This window comes from Danio rerio, chromosome 4, assembly GCF_049306965.1.
Source record: "Danio rerio strain Tuebingen ecotype United States chromosome 4, GRCz12tu, whole genome shotgun sequence".
Lineage (NCBI taxonomy): Eukaryota > Metazoa > Chordata > Actinopteri > Cypriniformes > Danionidae > Danio > Danio rerio.
The window spans coordinates 73310001-73323170 of NC_133179.1; the positions used below are offsets into that span (position 1 = coordinate 73310001).

Consider the following 13170-nt stretch of genomic DNA (forward strand, 5'->3'; position numbering starts at 1 on the left):
TAGAAACTTTTTTCTGATAATTCCCTGGCATTCAAACAAGGCTAACTAATAATAGTAGCAGTAAAACTGTAGGCATTTCAAGAGTTCACACTTAAATAAGGACTGATTATAAAGCATGTTTGGCATGCTGTCCTGGGAGAGAGCCCTGAGCTTATAACATCCTCGAGCCCTGGGCTCACTCCTTTTGCAGGATGAGAGGGGAGTTTGAGCTCAGGTAGATCTCGTGAACTCCCCACACTTGTTAATGGCTAATGATTATTGACCTTATTCTCCGCCGACGAGTGGGCGCTGCCATTTGAATCTTTTTGGCTCGAGACTTCCGGTCTCATTCACTTTCATTCATTTTTAGACATTAAAAACTGCTCATTACGTTGCTTGATGTTGCAATTTGATATTTTTTTTGTTATATTATTCTACTTGGTCTGTATAGTCATGCAAACATTTGTTTGTAGAACAAGTAGTTTGACCGTTTTCTGCCGTTTATTATTCCTAGTCATTTCTCCCATAGGCGATTGAATCGGAAGTTCTAAGACAATCGCGAAAACAGGTGCACTTCCGCATTTTAGAATAAGGTCAATAGGGATAGCTATAAAGAAATATACGGCTTACTAATAGCTTGCGGTGCCAATTTGGTACGGTCAATTTACGCATATCACTGGGGAGCCCTACATGAACAAGAACAAGTAAACTCCGCACAGAAATGTCGACAGGTCCAGTAAGGACATTTAACCAGTGACATTCTTACTGTGAGGCAACAGTGCTAACCACTGGGCTGCCGTGTTGCCCAATATAGAAAAGGTAGGGGTGGGAGCTGGGATTCTTCAAGATGAAGATAACTGAGGTAAGAAGCTCTGGTGATTTATAGGGGGTTAGGAATCATCCGATTGGCGAATCATGTGTTATCTACTGCAGGACCAGCTGTGATCAATCATAAAATAATCCTCTCAGATTTAGTGTATAAATAAACTTCTATTATTGCTGATTTATTTAGCATGTGTAGTGCAGGAGACTGTGGGAGTCCATCAGCGTGGCAATCAAAGTGTAACCGCTTAACAAAACACACCACGGCGTTTGCTAATCCAAAGGCCCGACAACAGCACTGATCAAAGCCAGCCGGGCTTTCTCTGGAAATCCCGCTGTATCCCAGCCTGAGCTCCTAAAGCATCAGCTATTGTTTCCTCCAGCGACCGCGAGGACACATCGGCTGTAAAGATGCAGATAAAGCCATCTCTCCACACATCATCCATCATGTAATTGAAAACCCCCTAAGTGACTCCTAGGTTCCATCCCTGAAAATTACCACCTCCAAATTAGCCGGCACAATGCTTCGCAACCTCCTTTAGTCACCCACAAATCAATATCACCCTCTCCCCCGCCGACTCGGAAAGACAAACACAGCTTGGCGACTCCCAAAGGGAATTCGGCGCCGCGTAAAACCATTATAGGATGTGTTGACATGTGAAGGGCGACTGCGCTTCTGTCATCAGGTGAAAATGAAGAGACGGGAGAAAAGCACACATGAAGAGAAACAAACTGGTGATCGAGAGGGACAGAAGGGTCGTTAGAGAGTATATAAAGAATAAAAGTAGTCATATTCATCTTTAGAAATACTAATTGAGAGTTTAGTAATTAGAGGATTGGTAGGACAAGTGGGAACATTGAGGTTTCTGAGTGTATTTTAAACATTGTATTCAAGGTTATTATAGTTAACGAAAACTAACGAAAAAACGTAAGTTTATTTCATAACAGACGATCGTAATGGAATTTAAATAAGTGAATCATGATTCAGTTGGGCTGCAAAACTTTAAAAATATAAATAAAAATAAATAAATAAATATAAACAAATAAAAAAACAAATAAATATAAATATAAAAATGAAAATATAAAAATAAATAAATAAATAAATTAATTAATTAATAAATAAAAAGCAAATAAATATAAATATAAATGAATAAATAAATAAATATAAACAAATAAACACAAATATAAATAAATATAAAAAAATTAAAAAATTAACAAATAAATATAAATATAAATATAAACAAATAAACAAATAAATAAGTAAACAAATAAATAAATATAAAAATAAATAAAAAAATAAATATAAAAATAAATAAATAAATAAGTAAATAAGTAAACAAATAAATATAAATATAAATATAAAAAAATTAACAAATAAATAAAAATATATATAAATAAATAAATATAAATAAATAAATAAATATAAATAAATAAATAAATATAAATAAATAAATAAATAAATGAATGAATGAATGAATGAATGAATGAATGAATGAATAATACAACAGTGCTACAAATAATCCATATACATAGGAAAAGGATTTATTTATATACACTGGAGTGAGAAATAAATTTGTAATAGGACTGTACATTTATCCATGTTAAAAATAATTGTACAATGGATGTTTTAACGTGACAAAACTTAACTGTAAGACTTTTCTGATCATTTCAATTGATTTCTGACGACATAATGTTGAGTCCTAACATCTGCGTTAAAAATCTGCACTTCCCATCACCAGGCCCGGATTAATAATTTAGAGGCCCGTGGGCACAATGTCTTGTAGGGCCCCTATAGCCGCATTCCATAGTTGATATAAAAAATAAGATTGATATAATGTTTGTTAAATAAAATTAATGGATAATGTATTGCTCACATTTTTTAAATAATTGATATACACTACATATATTTCTAGTCTAAAAAGATGTAACTCATTTTTAAAGCATTTAAAGCACACTTTGAAAAAAAAGTACTAATACAATAGGGGAAATTAATGGATTTTAATATACTTATTCAAGTTCACTGAAGCAGTACTAAAATGTATATTTAAGGGTATTTGTAATGTGAACTTCAACAAACTTATAATGCACATGATTTGGATAACTCTCTAATACAGTTCTAGGAATTTGAGTCCTCCATAATACACACACTTCTTATTGATTCCTACTTGTCTTGCTCGTGATGGAAAGTAGGCAAAATCTAAGTGCGGACGGGCCCCTGGGCCTGTGCCCATAATGCCCATAGGTTAATCCGGCCCTGTCCATCACTACTGTGGGTCTAACTTGAGGATGGGATAGTGTTCATGTGCTCTCTGAATACATGTTACAAAAAATGTGTGGCTGAGTTTTTATTATACAAAAACTGAAACTAATACTGAAACTAATAAAAACTAAACTGAAACTAAGACAATTTTTAAAATATAGAAACTAATAAAAACTAAACTGAAACTAAGACATTTGTAAAATTTAGAAACTAATAAATACTAAACTAAAACTAAGACATTTTTAAAATATAGAAACTAATATAAACTAAACTGAAACTAAGACATTTTTAAAATATAGAAACTAATAAAAATAAACTAAAACTAAGACATTTTTAAAATATAGAAACTAATAAAAACTAAACTGAAACTAAGACATTTTTAAAATATAGAAACTAATAAATACTAAACTAAAACTAAGACAATTTTAAAATATAGAAACTAATATAAACTAAACTGAAACTAAGACATTTTTAAAATATAGAAACTAATAAAAATAAACTAAAACTAAGACATTTTTAAAATATAGAAACTAATAAAAACTAAACTAAAACTAAGACAATTTTAAAATATAGAAACTAATAAAAACTAAACTAAAACTAAGACATTTTTAAAATATAGAAACTAATAAAAACTAAACTAAAACTAATTTTTAAAATATAGAAACTAATAAAAACTAAACTAAAACTAAGAAATCTACCTCTAAAACTAATTAAAACTGAAAAAAACTGAATTTGAAAAAAAAAAGTCAAAACGAAATAGAAACTAAAACTAATGAAAAATCCAAAACTATTATAACCTTGATTGTAGTGTGTGGGTGTTTCCCAGTACCGGGACATCCGCTGTATAAATGTATTCTGGAATAGTTGGCGGTTCATTCTGCTGTGGTGACCCCTGATAAATAAGGGAATAAGTGGAAGGAAAATGGATGAACTGGTGAATGAACATACTGTCATCATTACAAGCTACTTTGTACTCAAAAGCTGTATTATTTCCTCTCAGTCCTAAAAACACACTGCTCTTGACTGGAAGCCGACAAGAAAAAAGTTTCTAAAAGAAACCATTTGTAAACAAAATGATCATTTTTTAAAACGCAGAATCACCAGATCCCTTTGTCCACCCTCTCATGACGTGCTCTTCTCTGGCATTGAGTCATAGGCAGATGCTGTAAGGCAGGGGTGTCAAACTCAAATCCTGGAGGGCCGAAGCCCTGCACAGTTTAGTTCCAACCCTGCTCCGACACACTTACCTGTAGGTTTCAAACAAGCCTGAAGGACTCAATTAGTTTGATCAGGTGTGTTTAATTAGGGTTGGAACTAAACTGTGCAGAGCTGCGGCCCTTTTGAGTTTGACACCTGTGCTGTAAGGTTTACTGAAGGGGAAGACTCGGAATTACATGAAACAATCCCTGAGGTGCCTCAGGGTGCAGTGACTGGCCCCCTTCTCTTTTTCATTTACACCTTACCTCTTATTGGAAACATAAAGAAGAGATATTGCACATAAGCTAAATGCATTTTGATTTAATTTATCTTTATTATAAGCCTTTTTACAATCTAGTTTGTGTCAAAACAGATGAAGCAACATCAGCTTTTGGAAGATTCCAGCATATCGTATCAATACTGGGGTCGTACTTATTAAATTAGCAGTGATTCAGTTGAGTTTAGTATAAATGTCACTGTTGAAGGCCGTTCCACTTATGAGAATTAAATTAATCAGAATTTAACTTTCTATTATTGGTCAGCCACTGGTAAATATGCTACTCCATTCCCTTTTCTCAATGTCTCTTTGATCGCTCTGCATATTTACACAAACACAAACTAAAGCTAATAAAGGATCATTTTTATCAAATAGACTTCATTCCACAAACATTATCCTTTAGAAAATTGCTGTTGCAAAGGTCAGCGGAGCAGATACTTCACAGCTCCGCCAAAGAAAAATCATCTGAATTCAAATTGAGTTTCTAAGCCAAACACTGTTCTTCACTTCAGATGGCTTATTAAATGCATGACGACCTTTCAGTGTGATGTTTTACCAGTACAAATCCTTGACTTATAGTTATTTTGGTTTCCTTTTTTTTTGAAGCTTGATACCTCTAGTTTATAACTATAAAAAGAGTATCAAGAACCCTTATTTCATTCATTTTCCTTTGTCTTAGTGTCTTATTTATCAGAGGTTGTCACAGCGGAATGAACCGCCAACTTATCCAGCATATGTTTTAATATGTGTGCACTACGGCCAATTTAGTTTATTCAACTGACCTGTTGCACATGTGTTTGGACTGTAGCGGAAACCGGAGCACCTTTAGGAATCCGGGGAGAACGTGCAAACTCCACACAGAAACGCCAACTGACACAGCCGAGACTCGAACCAGCGACCTTCTTGCTGTGAGGCCACAGTGCTAACCACTGAGCCACCCCACCCTTATTTCAACTATTTGTTATAGAAAAATCCTGTTACCATGACATACAGTGCCACTGTAGAGACCTATGTGCTTCCAGCTTGATGGCAACGGTCTACTTCCCTCCCTGTGGACCGAGCTAGTCCATAAACAAATGTTTACTGAGTCTTACTGTGAGAGAGCTGCGCCAGTCCCCAATCTGAACACCTCGGGGATGAACTGGCACACTGACTGTGTGCCAAAGCCCATCGCCCCACAGCAGAGCTCTCGAATGAGTGCAAATCCCCACAGTCTTGTTCCAACATCTAGTGGAAAGCCTTCCCAGAGGAGAGGAAACCGTTAGGGAGGGCCAACTCTCTGGTAATGCCTATGATTTGGAAATTAAATGCTTAAGAAGCTCACAGTTTACATCCAAAGATGCCAATTTGATTTATGAATAGCCAAACGGGAATGTCACTGTGTTTTGGAATTATTAAAAATGGAAGGACGATGGAATTATTAAGGGTTCTCATTTATACTTGCTGAGGTGTTTGTTTATTTTTTTCTATCAGCCTGCAATATTAATTTCTTTGTAGCAAGGAAAGAAAGTGTGTGGTATTAGTGTTAAACCTGGGCATGCATGTTGTTATAGTACATATAGTACAACAGCGTCTAGTACACTAGTGTTAAGCCAATTGTAAGGGTAGCCCAGGCACACATAGTCTATTACACTAGTGTTAGGCCATTCGGCAAGGTAGCCCAGGCACACATAGTCTATTACACTAGTGCTAGGCCATTTGGCTAGGTAGCCCAGGCACACATAGTCTAGTACAGGGGTTCCCAAATTTTTCAGCCTGCGACCCCCAAAATGACAATACCAGTGACTCGCGACCCCCAATATCCTCTGAGGTGGTTATAAATACAGAAATCTTGCATGCAATGGTGCACACACAAACCAAAAGATCCAAGTCTATTCTTCGTTTAATTTTAATTATGTCAGTGCTGTATATAGGCCAGAAAGTTTAACCTGGTGTTTTAAAATCAATCTGCTACATTTGACTACACATAGTCTAGTACACTAGTGTTAAGCTATTCAGCAAGGTAGCCCAGGTACACATAGTCTAGTACACTAGTGTTAAGCTATTCAGCAAGGTAGCCCAGGTACACATAGTCTAGTACACTAGTGTTAAGCTATTTGGCAAGGTAGCCCAGGCACACATAGTCTAGTACACTAGTGTTAAGCTATTCAGCAAGGTAGCCCAGGTACACATAGTCTAGTACACTAGTGTTAAGCTATTCAGCAAGGTAGCCCAGGCACACATAGTCTAGTACACTAGTGTTAAGCTATTCAGCAAGGTAGCCCAGGTACACATAGTCTAGTACACTAGTGTTAAGCTATTCAGCAAGGTAGCCCAGGTACACATAGTCTAGTACACTAGTGTTAAGCTATTTGGCAAGGTAGCCCAGGCACACATAGTCTAGTACACTAGTGTTAAGCTATTCAGCAAGGTAGCCCAGGTACACATAGTCTAGTACACTAGTGTTAAGCTATTCAGCAAGGTAGCCCAGGTACACATAGTCTAGTATACTAATGTTAAGCTATTTGGCAAGGTAACCCAGGCATGCATAGTCTAGTACACTAGTCTCAAAACTGGAGTATCACATCAAAAAAATTGTGATTCCTTCCAGTGAGTCAAGGAGAACAAAATGAATTTGTGAAATTGTGAAAATCTGAAAAACATGTCATTAACCACAGTAGGAAAAGCCACTGTGAGCCTCTTTTCTTATATAATAAAAGTTATCGGATTCAAATTTCACCTTCTCAGTTTTATGCATGCTTTTATGCGCATTTTCAAAATGTTTGTGCATTTTAATGCAATTATTCCAAAATACACATAAAAGCAGGTGGATGGAAACAGCTTGTGTTTTGGTGTGCAAGTAATTTTATCTTTATAATGTTGTAAAGTCCTATGTACCATGCACCTTTTTTTAAATTTGACTACTGTATTTAAATGTATCGGTTGCACTTTCAAAAAATAAACAAATAAATAAATGAATAAATAAATATAAAATAAACATAAATAAGTAAATAAACAAATAAATATAAATATAAATAAATAAATATAAATATAAACAAATAAACAAATAAATAAATATAAATATAAAAATAAATATTAAAATAAATAAATAAATAAGTAAACAAATATATATAAATATAAATATAAATAAAAAACAAATACATATAAATGAATAAATAATTAAATAATTATAAACAAATAAACAAATAAATATAAATAAATATGAATAAAAAAAATAACTATAAATAAATAAATAAATATAAACAAATAAATAAATATAAAATAAATATAAAAATAATTATAAAAATAAATAAATAAATAAGTAAATAAGTAAACAAATAAATACAAATATAAATATAAATATAAAAATAAATCAATAAAAAAACCAATAAATATTAATAAATAAATATAAATAAATAAACAAATAAATATAAATAAATAAATATAAATAAATAAATGTGAATAAATATAAATAAATAAATAAATAAATAAATAAATAAATAAATAAATAAATAAATAAATAAATAAATAAATAAATAGTACAACAGTGCTACAAATAATCCATATACATAGGATAAGGATTAATTTATATACACTGGAGTGAGAAATACATTTGTAATAAGACTGTACATTTATCCATGTTAAAAATAATTGTACAATGGATGTTTTAACGTGACCTTCGTATATAAGCAGTTTTTTCTTTGCATTCCCACACATACACTACATTAATATTCAATATACATTCGTAGTCATGCTTTTGGAGTGTTTGTCTGCTAAAAGCAGTTTGTTAATTTGAACAAGTTGTTTTTAGCTATTGAATTGTTATATTTTTAACTATTCAATTATGTCGGGAGAAAAAAAAAATCCTCCATTTTGTCCTTTAAAAGCATCATTTTATCTTCGCCTTTTGCTTTGGCCCAGTGATTACAGATGAAGTACTGTAGAAGAAATTTCATGCATACTATAAATAGACAAGTTGAAATGACTGACCTTTAATCTTGCCGTGGTGAAAGATGCTTTTTTTCATGTTCTCTTTCATGCAGGATTTTCTGGGCCAGGCTTGCTGTACATTGGGAGAGGTGGTGGGTTCGTTGGGCAGCCGTTTGGAGAAAAACCTGGGGTAAGACAGCATGTTGAGTATGGTTTGCTTCCTCCTTTCACATCTTTCCATTCTCAATTAAACTTTTCTATCAAACAAAATATAGTATCAGTCGTCAGCTCTGCTGGCTGAGGCATTTCATGAGTAAGATGATGGAACTTCTTGGACATTATCTTCTTGGAAACACAAAACTACATTCTACTTAAAATAATAAAGCCGCATGTTTTATTTATTTAAATACTAATACAAATGTAAATACCTGTGTTTAGAAAAACCCAACATTTTCTGCCAATTTTGTTCTATTTTGTTTTCATTTTAATTCAGTTCAATTTCTTTTTGTTTCTTTAATTTTGTTTGTTGCTGCCAATTTGGCTAGGTTGAGTTTTTTTTAAATTTGTTTTGTTCAGTTAATTTAGTTTAATTGAAATTAGTTTTAATTTAATTGAAATTAGTTTTAATTTAATTTAATTTAATTTAATTTAATTTAATTTAATTTAATTTAGTTTAATTTAATTTAATTTAATTTAATTTAATTTAATTTAATTTAATTTAATTTAATTTATTTTAATTTTATTTTATTTTATTTTATTTTAATAATTTTTTTTTGTTTTGTTTTGTTTTGTTTCGCTGCTTATCTTTGCCAGGTTGAGATTTGTTTAGATTTGTTTTGTTCAGTTTCATTTAGTATGATATTATTTTATTTTATTTTTTTTTTTTAATTATTATTATTATTTTTTGTTTCACTACCTTTCTTGGCCAGGTTGAGATTTGTTTAGATTTGCTTTGTTCAGTTTAACTTCATTTTGTTTCGTTTAATTTTTTTTTTTTTTTTTTTTTAATTTTTTTTTTTTTTACTTCGTTTTGTTTCGTTTTGCTGCCAGGTTGAGATTTATTTTGTTCAGTTTTATTTAGTTTCATTTAGTTTCATTTCATTTTGTTTCGTTTAATTTTGTTTTGTTTTGTTTTGTTTTTTTGTTTTTTTACTTCGTTTTGTTTCGTTTTGCTGCCAGGTTGAGATTTATTTTGTTCAGTTTTATTTAGCTTTATTTAGTTTCATTTCATTTTGTTTCGTTTAATTTTTTTTTTTTTTTTTTTTTTTTTACTTCGTTTTGTTTTGTTTTGCTGCCAGGTTGAGATTTGTTTTGTTCAGTTTTATTTAGTTTTATTTCTTTTTGTTTCTTCAATTTTGTTTTGTTTTATTTCGTTTCGCTGCCTATCTTGGCCAGGTTGAGGTTTGTTTAGATTTGTTTTGTTCAGTTTAATTTAGTTTCATTTTGTTTTGTTTCATTTAAATTTTTTTTTGTTTGTTTCATTTAGTTTTTTCCCGTTTCATTTTCTTTCTTTTTATTTCGTTTTGTCTCGTTTTGTTTAATTTCAATTTGCTTTGCTTCGTTTTGTTTCGTTTTCTGCCAGGTTGAGATTTGTTTTGTTCAGTCTTAATTAGTTTAATTTCTGTTTGTTTCTTTAATTTTGTTTTGTTTTGTTTTGTTTTGTTTTTGTTTTGCTGCCTATCTTGGCCAGGTTGAGATTTCTTTAGATTTGCTTTTTTCAGTTTAATATAGTTTTATTTTGTTTTGATTTATTTTGTTTCAAAAATCTTGGCCAGGTTGAGATTTGTTTAGATTTGCTGTGTTCAATTAAATTTAGTGTTTTGTTTTGTTTAGTTTAATTTTGTTTTGTTTCAGTTTTTGTTTTTGTGTCTGTTTAATTAATTAATTTATTATTATTATTTTTTCTTCTTCAGTTTTTGATCTTGTATCTGTTTTGTTTTGCTTTGCTTCGTTTTGACTGACTATCTTGGCCAGCTCTTAATTTTCCACATTAAATAAAATGCAAAAACCAAGTAAAACTAAACTGAAGTTATTTAACATCTGATGGCTCCAAAAGAATGACAGTGTGCTTTGAGTAGGAAAAAACTGTTCCAACATGAGACAAGCATTTCAAGTGTGATGAAAGCAATACTGGGAAATCATCAGGGGATTATAGCTGAGCAATCTGTGCCATTGTAAGAAGTTTGCGTGTTTAGTCGAGGTATAAAGTTCATATCTACTAATGAGCTTCTGCTCGCCACTGCCGCTCTTTATTCTGACTTTGCTCATTAAAATCTTTATTCCACCTCATCTGCACAAACAAACCTTTTGAGCTTCATGTATCCTTCCCATCGAGGTCGCGTTGTCACTCAGCACCTAACCTGAGATCAGTCCTCTAGCAGAAAGTCCATTTAGGTTCTTGACTACAGTATTCTATCATGGTAATGGAGGTAAAGGCCTTCCTCACATACATTTCCTCTGTGGTTCGGTTATCAAATAAGCTCATTAGATTGTCAGTGGGAGCTCAGTGTCTCGCTGCGTCTGGAGGTCCTGGCACTGTTGCTCCATTAGCTAAAGCAGCGCTGCTCATTACGTTAGGATTAAAGATGGACTAGCGCTGCTGTTCAGGAAAATGAAGAACAAGGTGATTTTGAGGCTTGCACATCCCTGCTGGTTGAATGTAATATGCAAGTCCATCTGCATCAGCGAATAATAAAACATTCAAACTTGTGCCTATTTTATATCAGCCAAGAAGATGTGTTCTGGATTCCAGTCTTCATATCACAGAAACTTAAAACACTTCCTCATTCATTATGCAATAAGAGCGGGACATCATTTGGCTTTGGCAGGTTGCTTTGTTTTTATGAGTCACTAATGAGCATATAGGCTCCTAGCCAGTTTGCTTTATTTGGTATTCTCTCTCAGATCTGTTTATATGTTGATCTTTCTCGCTATCTAGTACACTAATGTTAAGCCCTTCGGTAAGGTAGCCCAGGCACACATAATCCAGTACAATAGGGTTAAGTCAATTGACAAGGTAGCCCAGGCACACATAGTCTAGTACACTAGGGTTAAGGACACTAGGGTTAAGTCAACTGACAAGGTGGCCTAGGCACACATAGTCTAGTACACTAAGGTTAAGTCAATTGACAAGGTAGCCCAGGCACACATAGTCTAGTACACTAGGGTTAAGTACACTAGGGTTAAGTCTAGTACACTAGGGTTTAGTCAATTGACAAGGTAGCCCAGGCACACATAGTCTAGTACACTAGGGTTAAGTACACTAGGGTTAAGTCAATTAATAAGGTAGCCTAGGCACACATAGTCTAGTACACTAGGGTTAAGTCAATTGACAAGGTAGCCTAGGCACACATAGTCTAGTACACTAGGGTTTAGTGCACTAGTGTTAAGTCAATTGACAAGGTAGCCTAGGCACACATAGTCTAGTACACTAGGGTTAAGTACACTAGGGTTAAGTCAACTGACAAGGTAGCCCAGGCACACATAGTCTAGTACACTAGGGTTTAGTACACTAGGGTTAAGTCAATTGAAAGGTAGTCTAAGCACACATAGTCTAGTACACTAGGGTTTAGTACACTAGGGTTAAGTCAATTAACAAGGTAGCCTAGGCACACATAGTCTAGTACACTTGGGTTAAGTACACTTGGGTCAAGTCAACTGACAAGGTAGCCTAGGCACACAAAGTCTAGTACACTAGGGTTTAGTACATTAGGGTTAAGTCAATTGCCAAGGTAGTCTAGGCACACATAGTCCAGTACACTAGGGGTTTAGTACATTAGGGTTAAGTCAATTGCCAAGGTAGTCTAGGCACACATAGTCCAGTACACTAGGGGTTTAGTACACTAGGGTTAAGTCAATTGACAAGGTAGCCTAGGCACACATAGTCTAGTACACTTGGGTTGAGTACACTTGTGTCAAGTCAACTGACAAGGTTGCCTAGGCACACGTATTCTAGTACACTAGGGTTAAGTACACTAGGGTTAAGTCAATTGACAAGGTAGCCTAGGCACACATATTCTAGTACACTAGGGTTTAGTACACTAGGGTTAAGTCAATTAACAAGGTAGCCTAGGCACACATAGTCTAGTACACTAGGGTTAAGTACACTAGGGTTAAGTCAACTGACAAGGTAGTCTAGGCACACATAGTCTAGTACACTAGGGTTTAGTACACTAGGGTTAAGTCAATTGAAAGGTAGTCTAGGCACACATAGTCTAGTACACTAGGGTTTAGTACACTAGGGTTAAGTCAATTGACAAGGTAGCCTAGGCACACATAGTCTAGTACACTAGGGTTAAGTACACTAGGGTTAAGTCAATTGCCAAGGTAGCCTAGGCACACATATTCTAGTACACTAGGGTTTAGTACACTAGGGTTAAGTCAATTAACAAGGTAGCCTAGGCACACATAGTCTAGTACACTTGGGTTAAGTACACTTGGGTCAAGTCAACTGACAAGGTAGCCTAGGCACACAAAGTCTAGTACACTAGGGTTTAGTACATTAGGGTTAAGTCAATTGCCAAGGTAGTCTAGGCACACATAGTCTAGTACACTAGGGGTTTAGTACACTAGGGTTAAGTCAATTAACAAGGTAGACTAGGCACACATAGTCTAGTACACTTGGGTTGAGTACACTTGTGTCAAGTCAACTGACAAGGTAGCCTAGGCACACATATTCTAGTACACTAGGGTTAAGTACACTAGGGTTAAGTCAATTGCCAAGGTA

The 13170-nt window shown here is 33.8% G+C and overlaps 2 protein-coding genes across 5 annotated transcripts in view; one reads left to right on the forward strand and one right to left on the reverse strand.

The window, feature by feature from the left end:
• The window catches only part of tmem19 (transmembrane protein 19), a 1055620-nt gene that overhangs the window by 1025697 nt on the left and 16753 nt on the right, over positions 1–13170 (reverse strand). The gene's annotated exons all lie outside the window — the stretch shown is intronic.
• Positions 1–13170, forward strand: part of LOC101886030 (copine-8) — a 268218-nt gene that overhangs the window by 125214 nt on the left and 129834 nt on the right. For all 4 annotated transcript variants that reach the window (XR_012402531.1, XR_012402530.1, XM_073948413.1 and 1 more), the window contains exon 6: positions 8558–8634. Coding sequence is in view for 2 of the 4 variants with exons in the window: in XM_073948413.1 (XP_073804514.1) it covers positions 8558–8634 (77 nt within the window). In the remaining 2 variants the exon portion in view is untranslated. The remainder of the gene's footprint in view (positions 1–8557; positions 8635–13170) is intronic.